This window comes from Papio anubis, chromosome 1 (genome assembly GCF_008728515.1).
Source record: "Papio anubis isolate 15944 chromosome 1, Panubis1.0, whole genome shotgun sequence".
NCBI classification, from domain to species: domain Eukaryota; kingdom Metazoa; phylum Chordata; class Mammalia; order Primates; family Cercopithecidae; genus Papio; species Papio anubis.
The window spans coordinates 2461232-2486234 of NC_044976.1; the positions used below are offsets into that span (position 1 = coordinate 2461232).

The 25003-nt window shown below is 62.1% G+C and overlaps 1 protein-coding gene across 1 annotated transcript in view; it reads right to left on the reverse strand.

Annotated features, from left to right (window-relative positions):
- The window catches only part of MEGF6 (multiple EGF like domains 6), a 122090-nt gene that overhangs the window by 19549 nt on the left and 77538 nt on the right, over positions 1-25003 (reverse strand). Inside the window, 10 exon segments of the mRNA XM_021935323.2 lie at positions 337-465; positions 1086-1217; positions 1605-1775; positions 2397-2519; positions 3135-3254; positions 3912-4049; positions 4370-4492; positions 6241-6363; positions 7160-7285; positions 16457-16579. Of these exon segments, the coding sequence (XP_021791015.2) occupies positions 337-465; positions 1086-1217; positions 1605-1775; positions 2397-2519; positions 3135-3254; positions 3912-4049; positions 4370-4492; positions 6241-6363; positions 7160-7285; positions 16457-16579 (1308 nt within the window).

A 25003-nucleotide genomic window follows, 5' to 3' on the forward strand; every position in this document is an offset into this window, starting at 1 on the left:
CTTGAATGCTTCCAGGAACGGGGACCTCACTGCCTCCCAAGGGAACCCATTCTAAAAGTGTTGCTCTGTAAAGTCTTATCATCTGCTACAGTTAGGCCCTGGGAAAATTAGCAACAGTGAAAAAGCAACACCCCTTTCACTCAAGGGCCTCATTCCCTCTCAAGCACAGCCTAAAGCTCTGGAGACGGGGAGGCAGGAAGCGAAGGGAGTCTAGGAAAAGTCTGGTGGCAGTTTCCCTGCTCCAGTGGGAGGAAGGAGACAAGGAGGGGTGGTGCCTCCCACTTCCCTGACAGCCCAGGGGGTAATTCCAGAAGCACCAGAAGAGACTGCACGCACCATCCTCACAGTTAGTTCCACTGACACCCGGGGGGCAGCGGCAGGTCCCCGTGACAGAGTCGCAGGTCCCACCATTCTGACAGCTGCAGGAGAAGCTGCAGTTCTTCCCGAAGGTGTCCGGAGGACAAGCTACAAAGAGTGACAGGGAAGCGTCAGGGTCACCAGCCAGCATGACACTCAGAGACCCCTTCCTAGGGTTGGAGGCTCTGGGTTTAGAAGGAATTGCCTAGAGATAAAATGATGGCACTTGTGCCACATCACCCCTGCCCATGCTCATGGGAGACACCACTAATGGATCACTGACTCCTCTCTCCGAACGCCAGCAGAGACAGGAGTCTCCTCCTTCTGAACCAGCTCTTTCAAACAGGCAGAGCCTCACAGTTATTACGGGCCCCCGGCCATCTGAGCTAGAGGAACCCAACCCTTCAGCAGACAGCCCTCACTGTCTTAGTTATTTGCTGGCTTGCTTGTTGCTGGACCGTGAAGACTGATATTTAGGAAGGACGAACACCTTGGCTCGCTTGTTCCCAGGGAATCCTTGCTGCCTGGAACAGTGCCTGGCACAGAGTGGACGGCCAGGGGATGTTTATCAAAGGACTGAACAAATGGATGAATGAATGGATCTGCACGGGTCTCCCTGCCCAAGGCCAGCAGCCAGGAGTAAAACTGAATAGGCTCAAAGGGCTGTCCCCAGGTCTTGGGGCTCAGAGGCCCCTTCCCGGCCCCCAGCCCCTGCCCAGCCGCCTCACTCTCATTGCAGATGAGCCCAGTCCAGCCCTCGGGGCAGTCACAGCCATCCAGGCCCGGGAGGCAGGTCCCTCCATTCCTGCAGTCATCACAGGTCAAGCTGCAGTCATGGCCAAAGGAGTCATCCAGGCAGACTAGGGGGCAGACCAGGATGGGGGTGTTCAGAGCCTGACCCCTGGCCTCAGCAGGCATAGAGGCCTGGCTCAGATCCTCACGCCAGGGAAGGGGCATAAGGGGCATCCTCAGCCCACGAGGGCCCCAAAAGGGTGACATGAGGGCAGATGCTGGGGCCAAAAGGAGCCCTAACTTGGGACCTGCAAGCCCAGTCCTGCCCAGGCTCAGCCCGCATGAGCTGTGCAAACTGAGACAGTGGCACAACCTCTCTGGGCCTTGGTCTCACATGGCATTGCAGCAGTCCTTCCTCATGTCCCCAACCTCTAATTGGATGGCAGCCTTGCCCGAGGGTTCGCTGGCTGCTGGCCCTGCGAGCAGGAGCCCCCGGGGGCTGGGCTCGTGCTCACCAAACTTCTCTGTGAGCGTGTGTTCGCCCCGCAACTCTGCCTCTTCCTCGTCGGCCCCGATGTCATCATCCTGGAAGAGTCTCGGCAGCTGGTCCTGGAGCACGGCGATGTGGGGTAGGGGCCGCACGAAGGGCAGCTCGCCATTCAGGTCCACCACCGGCTCCTCCAGGGCTGCCAGGGGCACAGAGGCCCCTTAGCCCCTGCCACCCACCTGCCTGCCCCAGCGACTCCCCGGCGGGTAGGGCTGGGCCTGAGCGCCACCCCAGGGCCCCTGCCACCGTCCTACTGCCTCCACTACCCCCACCTCCTCAGCCTCGTCCCGGGGTCATCCCCGCTGCACCTGACCCTCCTTCTCAGGACAGAAGGCTCCAGGCCCTGAGGACCTGAATCCTGCCCCTGTGCCCCCCGGCTCATCCCAGCTCTAAGGACTCTGGGGCCTAGAGGGGTAGAGGTGGGAGCAGCTGCCATCAGTCCCAGGGACAACATCACCTTAGGTCTTGGTACCTTCTCTCACCTGGTCAGGACAGGTGCTGGGCTGCAGGAGGATGCCTGTCTCACCAGCTTCCCCCACCCCACTGTCCTCAATCCCCACATGGCCCTCAGAAGAGGCAGGACCCCAGTGGGTCCCCAGGGGCCCAAGAGCCTCTGAGGTGGTGTTGGCCCAGAGAGGCCAGGGGGCAAAGGACCCCAGGCAGGTGGGGGTGGGGTGGGCCAGGCCTGCGGGATGCAGGGTCAGCTGGGGCAAACTCGAGAGGGCAGAGGCCGGTGCTCCTCGGAGGGCGGGAGACTCACGGCTGCAGCCCCTACGGTCCTCGTGCAGCCGGTAGCCGGCCTCACAGGAGCACTGGAAGGAGCCAGCCAGGTTGGTGCAGTGGTGCTCGCAGCCACCACGGCTGGAGGCGCACTCGTCCACATCTGCAGGTGACCCGGGGCCGCTGAGGCCTGTGCTTCCAGGTGGGGAACCAGGGAGGCCCCTGCCCACCCAGTCCTATTTGCAGGACTGAAGCCCTGGTGGCCCTGCCAGAGGTGAGTGGCTCATCTCTTGAACCAGCCAGTAAAACTCACCCCCAGCCACAGTGGCCACTCTGGCCACCCTCCCACCCCAGGGTCACAGGGGCCAGGCTGGGCGGGGCCGGCTAGGCAGCAGCAGGGGGACAGGCCCAGCTCCAGGAGAGAGCGGCCAGTGACCTCAGGCCAGAGGGAGGGAGGGGGTAGGTCAGCACAGCCCTGCATGCAGCAGGGCAGGTCAGCACAGCCGTGCACACAGCAGGCACTCCACCAATACCCAGAGCCCTGCATTCAGCAGGCACCCAACCAACACCCACAGCCCTGCATGCAGCAGGCACTCAGCCAACACCCACAACCCTGCATGCAGCAGGTGCTCAACCAGAACCCACAGCCCCGCAGCAGGGCACAGAGCAGGCTGACCCCATGCCCACCACGGGGGGACCAGAGCCAGCCCCGTGTCCTTCCTTAGGGCGGCCCTGCTCCCAGGCCACCCCAGATGTGCAGTGGCAGGGCAGTGCTCACCCTCACAGCTGCAGCCATCGGCACTGAGCCGGTAGCCGGCGTAGCAGCCGCACTCGTACCCGCCAGGGTTGTTGGTGCACACCTGCTGGCAGCACGGGCTGTCTGCACAGTCGTCAACATCTGTGGGCACACACCACGGGCCCCCTGGTACCAGGCACCTGCACGTGCACACGCTCCCACCCACACACAACTGCATGCAACTGCATACGACCATACACAACCCACGTGCCCTACTGCATGTGCACCTGCCCACAGTCTCACGCGTGCACACCTAAATAATGGCACCTGCAGACAATCGCACCCACCACACAATCGCACCCACGCACATGCCTGTTCCTGGTCCCGCATACACAGACACACACAGGACACATGTCACAGCCTCGGGGCCACCCGCCTGTCTGCTGGGAACAAGGTGTTGGGACTGGGGCTAGAGGGTGGGGACTCCATCTGAGAGTCAGGGTCTGGGGTGTGACTCCCAGGACACTGGGTCCTTCCCAGGTGATGGGGCGGTACTGAGGAGGTGCTGATGGGGTAAGGGGGTGCCATGACCATGGGTATGGGCCCTGCAGGCTGATGTGGGCACCTAGGGTCTTTCCTGGCCAGGGTGCTGCCTCTGTCAGGTCTGCCCTACCACCCCGCCTGGGCCCAGGCAGCCAGACCAGGACTAAGGGAGACAGAAGAGGACCTCCAAGTCATGGCATGGAACTGATCCCAGACCCAGGGCAGCAGCAGGTCCCTGAAGTGGGGTGTGGGCATCTGGGAGGAGCCAGTGCGCACCAATGCAGGTCCTCTGATCTGTGTCCAGCTCATAGCCACGGGGACAGGTGCACAGTGGCCCAGCGCTGGTGTGGCTGCAGCCATGGGAGCAGCCACCGTTGTTGGCCTCACAGCTGTTCACAATTTCCATCTCGATCCCTGCCATGAGACCAGCCATGCGGGATGTGGGATGGCGGCTAGGATGACCACCACCTACCTTGGTTCCCCCCACCTCCACCCAGCAGCCAGCCTCAGGTCTGGGGACACCCGTGGGAAGCAGCAACATAGAGCTCCCAGGACTTGTCGGGTCTGGGACTCCCTGCCCTCCCTCGACCCTCTGCCCACCAAGGGCTCATACGCAGGGCTGCCCCTGATTGACAAGGAAGCTCTTTGTTCTTTGACCAAAGCAGGCCGTGGGGTCCTGGGGAGTGGAATGGCCATCCGGGGCACCTTCAACCTGTTGCCGACTGCCCACTCACGGTAGCACTGCCGGCCATCAGCGCCCAGCTCGTAGCCCGTGTGACACACACACTTGAAGGACCCCTGGGTGTTGAGGCAGCCATGGGCACACTGGGCCAGCCCTGCGGCACATTCGTCCACATCTGGAGGGGAGAGACCACGGGGAGGACTCAGAGGTGCCGGGAAGGGCCTTTGCACGGGGCCAGTGGAAGATAGCGCACAGCCCGCTGACACCCAGGGCCTGTGGCTACATGACACAGGCATTCAAGGCCAATCCCACTGTCCCTGACGACCACTGGTCACAGCCCTGCAGGTCCCCTGGGATGAAGAAGTCGGCACCCACATGGGTCTCACGCTAAGCCCACTGAGTGACCAGGTGCCATTACCCAGGCAGCACTTTCCTGGTGTCAGTGAAGACATGGAACCACACACCACGACACCCCGTGGCCATCCGGCAGGTGCTGGTGATATGGTCTGGCTGTGTCCCCACCCAAATCTCACCTTGAATTGTAACTCCCACAATTCCCACGTGTGGTGGGAGGAACCCAGTGGGAGGTGACTGAATCATGGGGGCGGGTCTGTCCTGTGCTGTTCTCGTGATAGTGAATGAGTCTCATGAGATCTGATGGTCTTAAAAATGGGGGTTTCCCTGCACAAGCGCTCTCTTTTCCTACCGCTATCAACGTAAGGTGTGACTTGCTCCTCCTGGCCTTCCGCCATGACTGTGAGGCCTCCCCAAGTCATGTGGAACTGTAAGTCCATTAAACCTCTTTCTTTAGTAAATTGCTCAGTCTTGGGTATGTCTTTATTGGCAGCATGAAAATGGACTAATACCCTTGGAAACTGACCACTGCCTGGTCTGGACACACCCTGCTGCCTCAGAGACTCACTCTGTGGACCCCCAGGGTGGCGGCAACCAAATCGCTCCCCAAGGCCACTTGACCCAGGGAAGAGTCAGGAACACCCAGATGTGCAGGGAGGGGTTAACAAATAAACGTTCCCCAGCCATGCTGCAGAGGGTGGTGTGGTGTGGCAGTGGGTTCCAAACAATGGCACCTGCCTGCAACCTGACTCTAAACAAGCACATTCACAAACAGCCCCAGCAAAGCAGCAGAAGCCCATCCCATACATCCAGGTGTTTCCTGGGCTCAGTAACAACGTCTCCTTTCTTCTTTAGTTCTATTTTACTATTATTATTTTATTTATTTATTTTTAGACAGGGTCTCATTCTGTCACCCAGGCTGTAGCGCAGTGGTGCAATCATGGCTCACTGTAGCCTCAACCTCCTGGGCTCAAGTGATTCTCCTGCCTCAGCCTCCCAAGTAGCTGGGACTCCTGCCTCAGCCTCCCAAGTAGCTGGGGCCACAGGTGTGCACCACCATGCTCGGCTAGTTGGGTTTTCTTATTTTTTTGTAGATACGGGGATCTCACTATGTTGTCCAGGCTGGTCTTGAACTCCTAAACTCAAGCGATCTGCCCACCTTGGCCTCCCAAAGTGCTGGGATTACAGGTGTGAGCCACCGCGCCTGGCTCATTCCTTTTCTCTTATTCACTCTTTGGTTTTCCTGCCAGGCAGGCACTACTTAGGAAATACAATAGTTTAAAAACTATAAGCAACACCTGGGCTCCGTGGTGCACTTCCGGTGAAAGGAGCCTCAGGCTGGGAGCAGCTTTGGCAAGCCTTCCTACCCTCGCCCCTCAGCCCCCAGCAGGGGAGATGAGACCGTCACATCCCAGGTCACCCAAGGCGGGCAAGGCAGGGCCAGTCCTGCTCCCAAAGGGCCTGGTCCCATGGGAGGCCACGGCCCCAGAGTTAGACACAGGTCCCTCCACAGCGCCTGGGTGTGCTTTCTGACCCTGGGTGGGGCAGAGCAGGGGAGGGGCGTCCTACCTTCACAGGCCTTGCCGTCCGCTGCCAGCTGATAGCCTGCGTGGCACTCACAGTGGGCGAGGCCCCTGACCACCTGGCACCTGTGCATGCAGCCGCCATTCCTGTCAGCACACGGGCTTCTCCCTGTAGCCACGGACCCAAGGAGGGGGTTGGGGAGAGGGGATCCCAGTGGCTGCAGGGCACCTGCCCCAAGGCTTCTTGTGAGACCCCCCTCACCCAGTGCTCTCCCCACTCTGTGCTCCAGGCTGATGGGCTGGGCAGTGGGTCTCCCTCCTCCCAGGTGCGGGAAGCCCCCAAGACGCCAAGAAGACTCTGCAGTCTCAGGACAAGGCCAGCCAGCCCAGGTCAACCGCAGCCCAGGCCAGCTCCTCCCACCACCCTTCTCTGTCCAGGTGCTGGCGCTGACACCAGGGCGGTGGCCCCCAAGCTCTGTGACTCCAGCCCCTTCATGCCCATACTGGGGAGGACCCTAGAGGCCAGGTGGGGGCATTCTCTCAGCACCTGCCCCACCCACAGCCCCCATTTCCATATTCTGGAGGACCACTGAGCCTGCCCCACCGTCACCATCAGCAAAGCCCCCTCCTTCCATGAAGTCCTGAGGACTCAGAGCAAAGTGCCAAACCAGGCCTGGCCCGCCTCCTCCTCCCAGGGGCAGCAAGCCTCAGGTGGGCACCTATGAAAGTGAGGCAGCCCCCATCAGGTGGGCACCTACAGTAGTGAGGCGGCTCCCATCCTGAGCTTCCTGGCCCCAGATGTGCCACCCCGGGGCACGGCCTAATGGGCTGGGCCATGGCCTACCAGGCCTTTCAGCAGCCTTGGGGGCCTCCTGAAGACCCACTTCCTCTAGCAGCCGAGGCAAGGCAGCTCATCCTGCCTCCACCCCCAGGTCCTCCATCCCTCCCAGGCTGGCTGCACTCACGGACACAGCGCCTGCCGTCCTCCTGGAGCTGGAACCCGGGCCGGCACTGGCAGCGATGCCGAGTGATCGTGAGCTGGACACAGTGGTGCTGGCAGCCACCATTGCCCAGGGCACAGGAGTTAATGGCTGGGGACACAGAGAGGACCCCAGGTCAGCCCAAGAGGACGCCTGGCCAACAGTCTGTCCCCGGCTGGCATGGAGTAAGGAGTGGCATGGCCACTTCCTCCTGCTGTAGGACCCCTCCCAGGCACTCCGAGCCGCTCCGCCTTTTCATCTCCACCGTCAGACGCTGCCTCCTGCCCAGCCCACAGGCCTGGTTTTGCCTTCTCTGCCGCAGACAGAATCCTCAGGCCCGCGAGGGATTCACTGGACCCTCCAGCACCGGCCTGCTCGAGGGCTGGACACAGAAGGGGGCCCCACCCAGACAGAAGCCCAGCACCCCCCAGCACAGAACACTAAGCGCCAGGGGTCTCTGAGAAGCTGCAAGTAAGGGCTCAGTGCCCCAGCAAGCTGCATCTCCCTGGAGGAGGCTGCAGGCTGGCAGGCGGTGACTGAGACCCAGGCATCTCACCACCGTGGTCCTTAGGCCAGGGTGGAGGCAGGTGTGGGGATGCCATGGACAGTTTCCATGGGCCGTAGGCTTGGCCCCCAGTTCCCAAGGGACCAGTACAGCTCCTACCCACCCCAGGCCAGGCCACACCTCACGGCTGACCCCATGCAGTGCCCACGCTCTCATTCCTCCATGCACATTCCTGCAGCGCATGGGCTGTGGGGTCAGGTTGACTCAGCGGGTGCCTGTACCCAGTGGATGGATGGGGCTGTGCCCTGAGCTGGCCCAGGGACGGGGGGAGAAGGTGCTGGGCCAGGCTGGGCACCCAGGGTGGGCACTAGACCTCTGCCAGAAGCTGCAGCCAGCCCCTTGGCGGGGGTTTGGTTACTGTCATGTCTCTGGCAGTCGCCTTGTGGTTCGGGAGGGAGTCAGCCCCAAGCTCAGAGGGAAGCCGCAAGAATGTGCTGTTGCCTGCGCCCGGGCAGGGGACGCCATCTGCCCAGGCCTGTGCCCAAAGCAATCCCAAACCCCATTACCAAAGCGCCAAGACTCTCGGAGCGGGGAGGCTTCTTTGAGATGCCGCCTCCTCTGGGGCACCTCCTGGGGGGCTGCCAACATCCCTGGGAGGTGGCTGGGCCTGGGGCCAAGACTGGGGAACCCATCTACTGTTGCTGCATGGTGGATGGGAAGCCCGGCACCACGGAGGGGAGAGCAGTCAGAGGTCAACGGAGCAGGCAGCGGCTGGAGCAGTGGAGTTGCCTCTGGGCCCTGAGAAGGCCCCTCAGAGCAAGTTGGCTTAAAAACCCCACCTTGCTCGCCGTACCTGTCTCCCACAGGGGAGCAGGCGCTGAGGGTCCCCTCCTAGGGCAGAGCCAGCCTTGGGAGGCTGTTGGGGGTTGCAGTGATGGCTCTGTCTCCCGCCCCACGTGGCCCTGACACGTGCAGGCTGTGGGGAGCCCAGGGCAGAACTCAGGTAAGCCTGTCTGCCTCCGAGCCCCGAGCCCCATCCACTTAACTGCCCAGACAAGATGGGAGCTGTCCTGGCCCCCAGGCCCGGCCTGCCTCACCTGAGACGGCTCTGCTGAAGCTACCACCGTGGCTCCAGGGGACTCTGAACAAGGCCTGGGCCGGCCCCGCCTTCTCGGGGGGCCCTGTTTATTGTGTTCACCACAGCAACAACAGCCCTGTCTGGAACACGTAATAGGAAACAGACCCCTCCTGGCAGGGCCAGGCAGGCACAGGGGGCACAGAGCCCATGGCAGGGAAGCTGGGCCATCAGGACCCAGGCACCACAAGGACCCAGGAGGCTGTGGCAGGGCTGGGAAAGAAAGAGGCTTCTCGTCAGCCCCTCCAGACAGGCAGAGACCCGAGATGTACCCAGGGACCACCGGGCATGGTGCCCACTGAAGCCCACCAGGGCGGGGGGTCAGAGGCAGGGATCCCCCCAGAGCCCGTCCTCTTGCTGCTCTCCACACAGTTCTAACACCCCAGATGCTCCCAAGCTGTGCACAGCCGGGAGCCAAGCCCAGTGTCATCGCATATATCCCGTGCCACAGATTCCCGGAAAGCTGAACCAGGCAGATTTTCACCAGCACTGGGACGTGCAGCTCAGGAAGGGCCACCCCTGCATGGCCAGTGCCCAGCACTGCTGGGGATGTGTCCAGAACCCTTGGGACACTGAGACCTGACTGCAAAACACACAGCCCAGCCACCCCCGCCCAGGCCACAGCCAAAGACTCGCACCTGCTACAGCCCTGCAAAGCGGACCAAGCTCAGACCCGGCAAAGCTGAGTGTGTCCATCAGACACGGACTGGGGATTTGCCTCCCAGTGGGGGAAGACCCTCCCTGTCTGTGCTCCACAGCCCTCACCTGGCTCGCCTGCGGACAGACGCGGGCTTGACGGCAAGCCCTACTGTGTCTTTCGCTTCTTTAATACTGAAGTGGTGTTTTCTCAAAGGAAAAAATCCCCACCCAGTGAGAGTTTGATGGTCAGTGTGCGTAATCGCACCGGGTGCTTTGGCGATCCTGCCCAACGTTTCCGTCCCTTCCTGACTCTGGAGTCTTGTTCTGCCAAGACCTAACTTCAGTCCTCGCCCACTTCCAGATCAGATGCAACTGACTGTTGCTGGGGGACACTCTGTAATGAATGGAATGCGTCCTCCCTAAAATAATCCTATGTTGGAGCCTTAATCCCCAAGGTGAATGTATTTGGAGATAGAGTCTCTGAGAGGGAATAGGGTGGGGCCCTGACCAGATAGGATTAGTGTCCTTGAAGGAAGAGACCCAGAGCACTCTCTCCATTATGGCAGCCAGAGCTGCCTGGGTCACCCTAACTCCCCAGTTTGCCGATTCTAGGAGACATCACTCCAGCCCAGGCACATGCAGGTCCACTCGGGCTAGGGTGCAATGCCAACCTCTGCCAGCAGGAGGTAGCACCACCCAGGATTCTGGCACGTGTGAGGCTGGAGCTCTGCAAAGGTAAAGGGGCCTCCTTCCGCCTGATCCAGCTTGGTCTCTGCAGGAGGCGCAGTGTCCTGGGCGTCAGGTGGAACAGAGGGTGGGGCATCAGTGGCCAGGCCCAGCTTCTGAGCTCATTGGCTGACTGAGAGCTGTGCCGAGGCAGGGGCTGGATGTGGGCCCACCAGCTCTTCTGCCCAAGCCTCCATACCCAGCCCAGTGGTTTCGAGGCCAGCTCTCCAGGGTGGTTCTGGTCCCTGCTGGTTTCACGGGGCTTACAATTACTGCCCTCAGATTGGGGTGGTTTCTAGGCCTTGAGTCTCCTGCCACATGTGGTCAGTGGTCACCCGCAGCCCTGCCTTCTAGGAAGCCCTCTGCTGGGGACACGGCCAGGATGGCAGGCTGGGGTGCATGTTTATCCCCCAGCTCCCCTCCAGGCGGCCCTGCCCTGTACACCTGCCCCATCCGCTGCCCTCTCAATGGGGTCTCCTTGTGGCACAGGGCACTACTGACTCACAGCCCGTGAGAGTGGCTGTCCTCATCCACACGCCAAGGGGTCTGAGCCCATGATGTCACCCCAACAACACAGAGTACCAGGCAGACACTGACCCTTCAGCATGGCCACCAGGCAACCAGAGACGGAGCAGGGAAGGAAACGCCCACCATCCCCCTCCATGGGCCAGGCTAAGCTGACCCCACAGCTCACACTGCAACAAGGCCCCCACCCCCGCCCAGGGCCAGCCAGATCGTCCTGCCCAGCGCCCGCCTTTCTGGGTGGTCAGCTGGGCCCATGCTTGGCTGCAGTGGTCCAGACCCACTGGCCAAGGTGACAGGTGGGTCCCTAGAGACAAGTGCTAGCAGCATCCTATTGGCCTACCAGGGACACCGGGTGATTTAGGGAGTGGCGGGCGGCAGCTGGACCACACACGTGGAATGAAGGAGGCCAGACGGCAGGCGCCAACAGGGGCACTCCAGGGTGGGAGCTGCAGGGCGCACCGTGGGCACCCAATGCCCGCAGCGCCTGCACCACCACATGTGCCTACTCACTGCTGAGTGTCAGCTCCGACCTGCCCTCGTGAGGGAGGCCCCGACCCACGGCTGCGTGAGCGTCACACTGGTTCAGCTTCTTCAGAGCGTTTAGGAAGGCAGCTTCCTTGTCACCAGAGCCCTGGGAGGGCAGGCCTGGTCTGTATCGTCAGGACAGCAACCGACTCCCTAAGCAGTACCTGGCACCAGCACAGCGGGCGGCGGTCAGAGGGGAGCAAGGCGGCCAGCCCTTGCCCTTCACCACAGCTGAAGGCATGGTCCAGGCCTCTCCCATCACTCCTCCCTGACCCCACACGGGCCCTGACTCAGCCCCTTCTGTTGGTTTCACCTCCTTTTGCTCCCGACTCTTACCCTGGCAGGGCAGCGGCTCCCCTTCCCACTGCAGCAAGGCAGCCCCCAGCCCGAGCGCCCCACCTTCCTGCTGGGTTTCTGAACCCAGATGGCCTCTCTGGGTTGGGGTGCAACCATCCCACACCCCCACCCCTGTACCCAAGCACCCCACTCTGCCTCAGCCAGCACCTCTAGACTCAGGCAAGGCCACAAGAGGCCCCCTTCCCATGTGCGGAAGCCCAGGGTGGTCTCCTGGACTGAGGGGGCTGCCCATCAGCTGCTCCTCCCCTCTCTCCTACTGGCTGGGCCCAGGCCAGCCTCTCGAAGCCATAAGGCTAGAGAGGCAGACTCCCAGTTTGCAACTGCAGTCCGTGTTGGGTTTTTCAGGTCCTGGGTCTGCACACGTGTGCTCTGAGGAGCAGCCCGGAGCTCACACACTTGAGCTGCCTGCCAGCAGCCTCCTCTGGGCCGGGCCTCCCCTCCAAGAAGGAACCAAGGGGCCAGGTGAGGGGTCTATGCAGCCTCTCACTGCCGTGATGGGGAGACCCAGGCCCGGGGAGGGAAGTCTGCCCCAGGGCACACAGCACACCCATGGCAGAGCCAGGTGGGGAGGCAGGGCCGGGAGTCCTTCCCCAGCCGTGTGCACATGAGTCCATCTAACTCTGGGGGACACAGGCAGGGGGTGGCCAGGCCACCAGAGGGTGACAACAGAGTCCCCTCCCCCACAGTGTTCAGCCCAAAGGCCTGATGGGCATGGGCTGAGATGGGGAGGACAGAGGGCCCACCTCTTCCCTGGGGTTGCACAGGGCGTTTCATCTGGAGGGACCTCTGCTGGTTGAGCCAGTGACATCTGTGGCCCTCAGACAGGCCCTGGGAGTGCTGCTCGACCCAGGGGACATAAGGGAACAGCCATGTCCAAGGCTACGGTCCAGAGGGCAGCCAGGCCGCCTCCAGGAGCACGGGCGGGCATCGTGCCGGCTCAGAGCACCCCAGGTCCATGGAGGTGGAGGCCTCCAGTGCAGTGTTAGGCCACATGGGAGCTGCTCCCTCTCTGGGCGTTGCACGCTGGCACTCTGCAGGGTGTCATGGAAAACCAAGAACAGAAAACCAGACACTCGGGCCAGACCACTGCTCCCCACACCACCGGGGAAGGCAAGGGCAGGCTCAGGCTCAGGGACTGAGAATAAGAAGCAGGTGTGGCCCCGCCCTCAGGCCTCACTAGGCCCTGCTCTTCCCACCCCAGAGACTGGACGCCCTGGGCAATACGGCACTTGAGGACTGGGCGGCCAGGGCAATGGGGCACACCAGGACTGGGCGGCCAGGGCAATGGGGCACACCAGGACTGGGCGGCTAAAGGGGCACACCAGGATCAAGGCCAGTTGTGGGTTGTGGAACGGGGCCCACACTCTCGCAACGTGGGAGCCAATGGCAAAGTCCTTCCTGTAGATTCTCACTTTTGAGAGGGGAACCCTTTTGGTGTCTGATTTCCATAAGATCATCTAGAAGGCAGGGAGGTGTGGAGGTTGTACCTTTCCTGCCCTCTCTCTGCCTCAGAGGCAAGTTCAAGTGTGTTTCAAGGCCCCTCTGGAGTGTTTTAAGGCCCCCTTCAGGTATAGCCTCCTCTGGAGCCTTCCCAGATTGCTCCGGGCCCTGAAGGTGTCAGCACCCTGAGAGCTCTGGCCCCAGGCTGGGGAAGGAAGGGCGGATCTTTGGGCAGCTTCTCCACCAGCCTCTCTGCAAGCCTCACTCCAAGCTGCTAGTGGGGAGTCCAACTGCAGAGCCTCAAGCCTGTGGGGCATGTTCCTTGTCCCCCAGCAAAGCCCCAGGAGGGGTCACAGCACCCTCCCAGCCAGGATGACCCTGGCAGGCCCAGGGGAGGGGCTCCGCAGCAGCTCCAGGTTCCAGCCGAGCAGCCCGCCCACAACTGATGGGAGAGGCCACTCCTGCCGACGGAGGCCTGGGCAGAGGGTGCCAGTGTGAACCTGAAGATGCCCCCACACCGAGGCAGGAAGGCGAGGCAGTGGAGGGTGAAGGGTTCCAAACTCCCCAGGGGCCAGAAATCCAGCCCTACCCCCATCAAGCCCTCACAGAGTCCAGGCAGCCTGGCACAGACTGGGTGGGCAGTGTCCTCTGACAGGCCCAGGCTGAGCTGCCACAGGAGACCCCCCTCAGGGCAGCCCTTGGCCAGGAGCTGAGATGCCACAACACCCTCCCCATCCCAGGCCGGCGTCTCAGGCCCACAGCCTGGCCGGGTCCTCAGCAACAAGAAGGGGCTTGAGACGGTGAGGCAGCCCTCAAACAAACACGCCTGGCTTTGCCTGGGAAGTGGCCCCCAGGGGACTCCAGCCCCACTCTAGAAGCTTCTCAGGCCCCCACAGAGAGCAGCTCCCGCTGGGCCCAGGCTGACAAACGCATCCCAATCCTGGAAACTCCTGGGAGACCGAGGAACCGGCCCCGCCCCTGCAGGCGTCAGCTCCCAGGAACTCGCCATCTGGTATCCCCCACCCACAGAGGCAAAGCCTTTGTGGCATCCCTCTCACACAGAGGCCACCATGGGCAAGGGACGAGGGGGGACAACATGCCCCAGATAGTGCCAGGAAGGGGGTCTGGATGGTGCCCAGGCAGGGTGGCCTAGGAATGGGGCTAGTCTTCACGTGTCCCCAGGCCAGGGGTGCCCAGGCCACCACCAGGGACTTTAGGGACGGGAAGGCATTTCTCCAACTCAACTCAGCCAAAGGCTAGTGGGACCCAAGTCACTCTTGCTGTCAAAGCGAGGGTCACCACTTGTTCCCGGGGGTGAAACACCCAGCATCTTCCGTAGTGAAACAGATGCATCACAGCTCCGGGGCTGTATTTCCTGAAGCTTCGGTGTAAAGGCCTTGCTGGGAGTCGCAGTCAAATGAAAGAGAAGGTGCACTCCAAGGTGACCACTCTGCGTCCAGCAGACCCAAGTAGGTGAACGCACTTAGGTGACAGGCTGGCATGCAGGCGAGTCTCACCTGGGCCCTCCATGGAGCGAGGAGGCCAGTAGCCCGGCACCAGCCCTGGAGAAGGCTGTGGAGGCACCGGGAGCCCACCACTCACACAGGGGGCACCCTGGGGGGTGACGGCCAGACGGGCCCCGAGGTCCCAGGAGCCTCCTGCCAGGCCGTGCAGGCCCTGCCCAGGGGCCCTGGCATCTGCCGCAGAAAACCTTTAAAATGGGCGAGTACCGCAAATTAAGACTTCTGGGGCCCCAAGTGTGCAGACATCCCCAGGACAGCCTCCTGGGAGGCAAATCCCAGAAGGCCCGGCTACAGGAGGAGGCTCCAGCCGAGTGAGTGACGGGTGGGTGGGCAGTGGGATGTGGTGGGTGGGGTGGTCCCTGTCCCTTTTGAGGGTTTCAGGAAAGGTCACCATCACACAGATGGTGAAAACAAAGCCTAGAAGAGTGAGTGTTCCAAGGCCCCCACTCACAGTAGGAGGCCAGGAGAGGAGATTAGAGGCCAGGAGAGGGGATTAGAGGCCAGGAGAGGGGACTAGAGGCCAGGAGAGGCGATTAGAGGCCAGGAGAGGCCCCACCGGCTGACACCTGGGCTGCCCTTCTACAAGGAAGACCCTGCCTGAGAGGAGGGTCCAGAAAAGGACATGCGCCCCAAGAGCTGCCTCTTCCACGGGGCCTGAGGGGACTGGGAGGTGCAAGGCTAAAGTGCCCCAGGCTCCCAGAAGTCCCCGCAAGGCGGCGGGCGGGGGCCGCACCCCATCTCCGTTGTCCTGAAGTACATCACAACATTCCTGCATCTGTTTCTACTTTCAGACCCAGGGAAACTTTACAGAGCCGCTGCCTGGATCCCCACGGCGGCCGGGACATGTGAGTGTGTGCGGGGGGGCCCCCGGGGCTGGCAGGCCGCCCTGCCACATCGCAGGCAGGACCAGGAGGGAGGCTCCTCGGAGCCGGCCTGGGCCCTGCTCCGGGCCTCCAAGGTAGAAAGAAGGGGCGTCCTGACCCCGGTCACCCAGAGAACGACCCCCCATGCCTTCCAGACAGAGGCCAGCGAAAGGGTCAGTCCTGTCCTTGCTTGGGGCGCCTGTGTCCAGAGCCAGCCAGGAGCGGGGGCACCAAAGGGTGAGGGTGGCTGACTGTGTACTTACTCTTCACCCCAGATTCCTGGGCTCCAGTCCCCTGCTCAGCCCTGTGCCGGTTCCTCGGGGCCTGGCACCTCCCCTCCTTCCCTCTTACCTTCCCTCCCTGCGGCCACATTTCCTGTCCCTGACACCTCCTCCAGCCCATTCCCACATCCAAGAGACCCCGCAGAGGAAGCTGAGGGCCAGGGTCCCACTTCTCGGTCACCCCTACCCTACCTGCCACAGCCCACACCCTCCAGGCTCCCCAAGGGTGGGCAGGGATCACCTGGGCCCACAAAGCCCGGCTCTGCAGGTGAAGGGTGGCCTCACGCAGCCCCTGCCCTGGACCAGGCCTCCTCGGCCAGCCTCCCCCGCCACCTAGTGAGCAACCCAGGCCTCCCTCAAATCAAATCTAAGGGACATCACAACCAGTCCAGGTCCCTGCTGATCAACCACGGCAGCTTCTGTTGCAGAGAATCTTTAATAGGATCTCCACCCACGGGCTCACTCCCCAGTCCACCGAGAGAGGCCTCAGCATCACAGCGAGGCTTACTGTGGCTGCAGAGGGTTTGCAGCTGGGGTTATGGGGACCCGGCAACTTGGCGCTTGGTCCCTTTCCTGGCCTGAGCCTGGGGCAAGGTGTAGCCAGGATTCCATAGAGCCACACTCCACAGGAAGGAGCCACCGCCAGAACGGCCTCTGCTTCTCCATGTCCACAGCCACCCTCTCAGGCCAGGCCCGGGCACACCCCAGAGGGCAGGGATGGCCGAAGCCAGGAGCCCAGGCAGGGTCTCCAGGCGACACTCACCCAGGCAGGTCCTGCTGTCAGTGTGGAGCCGGAAGCCGGGCTTGCACTCACAGAGGTAGGAGCCCAGGGTGTTCACGCACCGCTGCTGGCAGCCACCGTTATGGGTTCGGCATTCGTCCACATCTGGGCAGGAATGGGGAAGGGTCAGCAGCTGGGCACCCGCGCCTTCCTGCCTTGCCGACACAGCCCCCCAGGTGCCAGGGGCCCAGACCCAGGACCCCCCTGTGCCTCGAGGGCACCATCCCTGAGCCCCTCACCCACACCTGCCGGAGCCGGAGCAGAGGAGGCAGGGTCTGCGCTCCCACCTTGGACACCTGCTCAGGAAGGAAGAGCCACCGCCTCGAGGGCCGGCCGGAAGGTGGGGAGCAGCAGAGGGCTCCAGGGACAGGCTGGGCCCCAGCGCCTTTCAAGACTGAACCTGGAGCACACGCGGTTTTCTTAAGTCCAAATCCACAAAGTGCTTCCTGGGCAGTGTCAACCACTTCACCAGGACCCACAAGCCCCCAAAAAAGAAACTGGCAGCTTTTGAAATGGCCATGCCCAGGCTGTGGGGGGAAGTCTGAGCAATGGGAGGGAAGGGAAGGACGTGCTGGCTTGAAGAGTGTCCCCACAGTTCATGGCCATCTGGAGCCTGAGTGAGGCCTTGTCTGGAAACACGGTCTTTGCAGCTGTCCTAAGTTCAGGCTCGAGATGAGATTGTTCCAGATGAGGGTGGGCCCTAAATCCAACGCCCGTGTCCCGACAAGAGACGCACAGAGAGGGCCATGCGAAGACCAGGCAGAGACTGTGGTGACGAGGCCACAGACTAAGGACGGCCAGAAGGAAGAGGCCAGGAAGGTCCTCTCTACAGGTTCACAGGGAGCGTGACCCCGTGGACACCTTGGGTTCAGAATCCTGGCCTCCAGATAGTCAAAAAAGAAACTTCTATTGTTTGCAGCCACCCTGTTTGCAGTGTTTATTCCAGCAGCCCTGGGAAACCAATGCAGCTGGGGTCAGCCTGGGCCCCCCACACCCACAGGCTCCCCATGCAAGGACCCAGAAGGGCAGCTCCACCACATCCCAGGGCAGGAGGCCCCGCTGTGCCAGTGCCCTCCCCTGTGAAGTGCCACCCACCATCCCAGAGCAGCCCAGACCCCGTCAGACCCTCCCTGCCCAAGGGCCAGCTCAGTTTAGAACCACGTGTCCTCAGGTTCCAGACTTAGCTGAGGCCCCACTCAAAGGCCGGAGAGGGGAATAGGAGAGCAGGAAGGGGTCGAGGGCAGCCTGGTCCTGAAGACTCTCCACACATCTGCACTGCCTGGACTTCCACAGCCTGGGGACCGGCCAAGGGGAGCAGAGCAGCCGCCCAAGGCCACAGACACCTCGCAGGACCCTTGTCCCCCCGGCTGCTTACAAAGCCCCCTGAATAAGCATGGCTGAAGAGAACAGGGAGGGATCCAAGGGCAGGTCCACTTTTGAGAGGAAGCCTCCTACCACAGGACACCTGGGCCCACCTGCTTCTATCCCCAGCCCCGTGGCACAGGCCATAGGGAAAGTGCTGGCTGGAAGCCCAAAGGTGCAGTAGGACCCCCGGAATGCACCACGAGCTGAGAGCCGGTGGTGCTCCAGGCATCCTCCCCCTGATACCCTGCCAGGGCTGGAGACCCAGGGGGCTGCATCCAGGCCCACCACCACCCTCAGCAGGAACGCAGCAGGAACACACAGATGCGGAGATGGCTTTGGGCTGCCCAGCCTCTCATCCCACCCTCCAGGCCCACGTCGCCAAGCTGGGCCTCAGGGCAATTCAGGCAGCGATCGAGGCAAACAGAACAGAGCAGACAGGCAGGAGGCCACAGGCTTCCTGGACACCTGTGTGTGCAGCCCCTGGGCTAACCTCCTGCCAGCTGGCCAGAGCGCCCAGCACACAGCGGCTCTCAGAGGAGAAGCCAGTGGCGGGCACAGATGGAGCTGTGCAGCCTCAGCACTGCCCAGAGAACACGGCGTGACCCCCACTGGAGAGACTTCCAGAAGCTCTCCAGGAGGACTCTCCTAGGGGTCCGGGGCCTCTGGGCACGGCAGAAGCTTTGGAAGTGCCAGTAGTGCCCCGGCCAGAGAGGCCAAGGCTAACATGAGGGAGAGACTGCGTGGGCCATATACACAACATGGACCAACTACAGGAGGTGCCAGGAGAGGAGGGCAAGAGCCCAGTACCCAGGTCAGGGCAGACATGGGCATCACCCCAGGCACCGCAGTCCACGTCTGCTACTCAGGCCAGGTGACGCTTTTTTTTTTTTTTTTTTTAGACAGAGTCTTGCTCTGTCGCCCAGGCTGGAGTGCAGTGGTGTGATCTTGGGTCACTGCAACCTCTGCCTCCTGGGTTCAAGCGATTCCCCTGCCTCAGCCTCCTGAGTAGCTGCGATTACAGGCACCCGCTACCATGCCCGGCTAATTTTTGTATTTTTAATAGAGACAGGGTTTCACCATGCTGGCCAGGCTGGTCTCAAACTCCTGACCTCAGGTGATCCGCCAGCCTTGGCTTCCCAAAGTGCGGGGATTACAGGTGTGAGCCACCACGCCCAGCCTAGGTGACCCTTTTATCCAACAACCTCACCCACCCCGCAGCCGGGTTCACAGATCTGAAGAGAGGGAGGGGCCTCTGAGAGCCGCCAAGGAGTCACCATGGGGAGAAAGACAAACACGTGCTCTTCCGAAAGCTCTGAGCCCAGTGTCTGGGGCCCTCTGGCCAGGGTGACAATGGAGGCCCTGCCCGCTGTCCTTGCCTTGAGAGGGAAGGCAACATTCAGTTCAAAATGCCACCGGCAGACTCCCTCAGGGCATGGCCTCGCTGAGAGAAAATGTTATGATTTCAAACGACAAGTCCTCGACCGCATGGGAAACATGGCTAGCCTGATCCCTCACTTCCAGGGGCTATACAGAGCCGAGGTTCTCTCATTCTGCTTAACAATCACCAGGTCCATGATCGGCTGTGATCACCAAGGCCTTCCCACCACCAGTTCCCACCCGCGGTCCCCGTGAAAACGCCCGCCTTGGGGACTAAATCCTAAAACTCCGGCATCGGAGCACTGTTGACAGCTAGCTGCAAGCGGCCAGCGCCAGCACACACTGAGAAGCTCTTCATAGCTGTCCCCAAGCCTGAGTCCACGGATGACACCCACCCACCAGGCTGTGCCCACCACCTATGGAAACCCTGCTGCCCATCCACGCCCTGAGAATGTGCCTGCAACCCAGAGATGACATCAACAGCCCCAGGAGGCCGGGGTTTCTGCCTGGGACCTCCACGGCCATCCACTCCCTGCCCAAGCTACACCCACTCTGGGGAGACCCCCAGGGTCCCTAAGCCCTGAGGCTGCCTCCCAGAGGGGGCTGCAAATGAGACCAGGAACCCTCTCCACCTGCACCATGAAGTCATCAGTGCAACCTTCACAAAGGCCAGGAAGAAGCTTGAAAGCAAAGGGTTAACAGGCCCCCAACAGTGCCCCAAAGAAGCTCGAGGGACAGAGGGACCTGGTGCCCTCCAATGAGAGTCAGCTGGGGGGCAAACTCATGCCCAATGGGCAGGGCAGGGTGGGTGGCACCCACCTGAAGGGCTCAGGAAGGAGGCCCTTTCCCCCTGAGCTCAGATCCCTCCATCCAAGACCCCCAAGAGGGGGAAAAGTAATGACGTAAGTGTCCTCCTGCTATGTGGACAGGAACACTGGGACTCCAGCATCCCCGCAGGGCTCAGCCCCGCCTCTCTCAGCCACTAGTCCCTCCAGAAATTCCACACTCCTTCTGAAAATGCACAGGCTCAGGTCGGCTAGGCCAAGCCCTTCTCACCCTAGCCACACCATCTGGTAGTGGCAGGGGGTTGTGGTGATGGAGACAGGGTTGGGGGGTGGGGGTGCTGAAGCACACCCAGGCTTCCGGTGCCTGCTGTTTGCTGTCAGCCAGGATCAGCTTCTGGACACAGCAAGCCAGCTCAAGGGTGAAGGATTTGGGGCCTCCCACTTGGACGACAGAGGCCTACAGGGACAGGCACTTGGCCAGACAACCTCCTGCCGGGGTCCCCTCCACTCTGAGATCTCGGCCCCTTTGAACTGAGCAAATCGCCTTAATAGAAATGATTTTTGCTCAGAAAGTAAGGCAGGAACACGTCACCCAAACCCTTTCCGCCCCACTCCCAAGGCACCCCACGTGATGGCAGGGCTGAGCTGTTCTCAGATGGCTGCAAGGACCCCGCAGGTGCTGAGCCGGTGACCCTGGCTGCGGCTGTGACCTGAAGAGCCATAGGTACAGTGGCCTTTCAGGACAATGTGGTCAGCTGAATAACGAACATCCCCCAGAGATGTCCACATCCTCTTCCCCAGACCCTCATCTGGCAGAGGGACCTACCTTTACAGATGGGACTGAGTTGAGGATCTGGGATGGGAGGTTATCCTGGCATATCCAGGTGGGCCCAACATGATCACAAGGTCCTTATAAGAGGGAGGCAGGAGGGTCAGAGGGTGGGGAGGAGGAGATGTGAGCATGGAAGCAGAGGTCAGAGGGAGGCAGGGATTGGCAGGTGTGTGCTGTAGGCTTTGAGGATGGAGGAGGGACCACAAGACCAGGAATGCGGGCGGCCTCTACAGGTTGAAAGGGGCAAGAGACAGACTCCCCCTAGAGCCTCCAGAAGGAGCACAGCCCTGCCCACACCTTGATTTTAGCCCACTTTGGACTGGGCCTCGCAGGACTGTCAGGTAATAAATCCATGCCGTCCTAAGCACTGAGTGTATGGTTATTTGTTACTGCACCCACAGGACACAACTGCAGAGCACATCACTGTCGTCTCAGGAGTCACAGAGACTCAGACCATCTGGGCTGGAAATTGGGGCTCCCAGTGCCAGCTCTGGCAGCCCAGCCCCCTGGCTCCTGTGCCCTCTGTGGGGCTGGTCGCACAGCCAGGTTCACGGGAGCTGCGTGCCCTGCAGAAGCTGGCTCCCTGGGTTCCCTCCTCTGCAGACCTGTGCTCCAGGACCAGCCCGTGCCACCTACACACAGACCGTGCTGCCCACTGAGCCCCGCAGTGGGACCAGGGCCCCCAGGAAGCACTGGCCCCCGAGACTCAGAGGCCAGTATGAGGGCCTGAGCCTGAGGTGGGCAGGGCCCCAGCAAAGGCCGAAAGGAGCTTGGAGGCCCCTACGAGTCAGGCAACAAAACCTGCTCATTCCAGTGACAACGGCCCAGCCTGGAGGCAAATCCACTGTCCCTGCCCAGTCCCAGGTCAAGCCCCACAAGGGGAAGGTGGCAGGCCAGACAGGCCCCAGACAGCTGCGACATGAACCTGGGGGGAGCCATCTGGTGGGAGACAAGTGGGCTCAGAGAGCAGCTATTTTAAGGAACAGCTGGGCCAGGATCCTGCTGCTGCCCTCGGCTAGATACGAGACTATGGACTTTGGCAGCCTCACAACAGAACCGTCAGCACACTGGCACACGGTGACACGGCTGTGCCAACACAGGCTGGTTCACCGGGAGACTGGTGCAACCTGTAGTGTCTACCAGGCTGGGGAGTGGAGGAGCCTCAGGGAGCCCATGGGGCCCCCAGCGACCATCACCCACATCCCACAGCTCCCAGCCCAGGACTACAAAGGCAAGTGGACAGGCATGGCTGGGCTGCCTCGAACCAGCTGCCTCTGCAGAAACCACCCAAGACATATCCCTTCTGAAGCCCGCCTGGACTTACAGGAAACTTAGAGGGCTCTGGGCCCCTGCCAGAAAGCTCCGCTCAGGGCAGTTATCAAGTTCCAAGCCCTGCTTTGTCCCCCACACATGCCATGGGGTCCTCACCCCTAGGGAGCACACACCATTACCTCCGGGGCCCTTCTCCTTCTCCCCCCGCAAAGCTGGAGCATGCCTGGACCAGGACAGGGGCTCCCAGCTCTGGAGAGCCCAGCAACACCCAGCCAGAGGCCTTGGATGCTACCCAGTCACAAGGCATTTTGTGCCACTGTGGGTGGACCTGGCCTTGGCTGAGCCACCCAGCCGGAAGGCTGCCTACCCAGCGAAGATAGAGCCTGGACCCCCCCGGGCCAAGTGACCAAAACAGGGATGAAGGAAGCCTTTGCCACACTGAGGGCGTGGTGCTTAGTCCTTCAGGCAGGACGGAAGCAGAGGCTCGGACCAGCACTGGAAACAGCTGAGGAGGGGTGATGTATCTAAGGAGGCATTTCAGGGCCCCCACCAGCCACTGCCTACCCCGGATAATGCAGCTGATGACTCACTGGGAGCTGCACACCCCACAAGCCCTCCTCCAATTCCCCAGGGTGCCCAGCTCCAAGCTCTGTGGATCCCAGGAGTTCAAAGCAACCACGTGGAGGCAGGCGGGCCCAGTGCAGGCCCCAGATCCCAGCTGCAGAGAGAGGCAGGATGGAAAGAGGACAGCGCTGTAACCTGCTTCCCAGGTCACCAGGGTCCTCAGTTGCCCATGCCTGTGGGGCTCCAGGAAGAACGGCACCTGCCACATTCACAGACAGGACCCCAAAGGGGCTGAGCTCTGGGGACCCTGGAGACTCAGCTCCGGGGGTCCCAAAGGGCCTTTCTCTCCAGCCTGCCTTTTCACTTGACCTGCCAAAACGCCAGTGCCATGGGGAGCGGGGGACCCTGCTCCCACAGATAAACGCAGGGGATGTTTTTCTTTCCTCCGGTCAAGGGACCGGGACGTTAGCAGTCTCTGCCGACAGCCCTGAGAGGGGATGGGGGTGTCCGACTTCTCAGCGCCCACAGGCCCTGTCCCCGAAGCAGGGCACTGCCCCGCCCTGCTCCCTCCAGCCTAGCTGGCAGCGCCCTGGCGCAAACTTTAAAAAGAGGAAACAAAGGGAGCGCGCCCGGGAGAAGGCGCCCTGGCCCCGCCCGCCCCTGCCCAGGCTCGCCCGGCGCCCACCTGGCCTCTGGTCACCGGCGCTCACGGGGTAGCCGGCCTGGCCCAGGTGGCACGGGTAGCAGCCCCTCCAGAGGTAGCGGTAGTGCGTGCCCGCGACGCGCGCCAGGCCCCCCAGGAGCCCAAGGCACCACAGCGCGGCCAGCCCGCGGTCCTGGGACGTCACCATGGCCGGGTAGGCCAGCGGGCGGGAGGGCACGAGGACCAGCCGCGCTGCGCCCTAAGCCGGCGGCCGGGCGACGGGGCAGGCGGCTCGGGGTGGTTCTGGGTTCCAGGCGGGTGCGCAAACCGAGCCCTGGGATCCGCTCTGCTCCGCTCGGCGCCGCCCGGGAGCCGCTCTGGGCCCGGCGCGCCCCTCCCTTCGCCTTTAAATTCTCAGCTTTCGCTCCGCCCCCGCAGGTAAAGGCCAAGTCCGCGGACGGACGCCCGAGGGGGCCGCCCCGGCCCCGCCCCAGCCCCGCCCCCAGCCCCGCCCAGCCTCCCCCGGGGGGCCGCGCCGGCCCGCCCGCCCCGCGCATTCCAGAGTGCGCGCTCCCGGACCCAGATACAGATGGGGACCTAGGCACAAACCCAGGCATCCACATGCGACCCACAGACACAGGCACACAGACTCACGTGTGCAAACATGCACACAGGAGGTACACAGACACGCACGGACGTACGCACAGGCACACACATGCACAAACATGTGTGTTCTTGGAGCCAACACGGAAAAGAAGCCAGAGCAGCAAAGGGAGCCGTCCTGGCCAGGCGTTGTGGGGGTGGGGCCTGCAGAGGCGGCTGGTGGGGCAGAACTCTGACAAGGGTGGGGAAGATGGGGAATGGGCCTGAAACTGCAGCACCGATGTGGAAACACCGGGGCTGAGGCAGCCCCAGTCCCCAGTCCCCACCTCCAGTGCCTGCTCTGTCCTGCCCTCCCCTGGCCCAGGGCCTGTACTTGGAGGGACCCTGGCATCCCTGCAGCAGGTGGTGATGGACAGAGAGCAGGGAGAACTTGCCCGCAGGGTAGCCAGCAGTGGCCAGATGTCAGGCTGCAAAGGCCACGGAGGTGCTTCCCACCCCAGAGCCCTGGATCCCCATGCTCCTCGAGGGCGTAGCCTGGGGGAGGCAGTCCTCCTAGGGTCGGCAACAGAAGGAACCACATATTAGAGCCTTGTCCAGCACTTAACCTCTGCAGGAGAGCCAGGGCTGTGATTCCGGCTTGGACCAAAGTTCCCCGAGCCCCCCATCCTCTCTGAGCCCCTTCTTGCACCTATCCTTGGGGGGGGTCACTGGGCTCCCACTGCTAGCCTCCATGGAGATGGAAGAGATTTGACCAGCAAGCTGGGGTGCTCAATGACCCTCAGCAGTGATCCCTGCCTGGGTCCAGCCCAGCACCACCTCCAGCACTGGCGGTGAGGGTCCACAAAAGGACTGGGCGCCCGCCCACACTGTTCCCAGCCTTTCCAGGAAGGCCCAAAAATCTCCCTCCAAAAGGCAGGAGAAGCATCCCTGGAGCTCAGCCTGTCCCCAGAGACACAGCCTGTGTCTCCTCTCACAGGACAATAGGTGAGCAGTGGGCACAAAGCCACGTGACTGGGGCCACTGCAGAGACAGAAAGCTTGGGGACATCTTCCAGCTGTCAGGAAGGAGGGTTCATGCTCCCTGGGCCA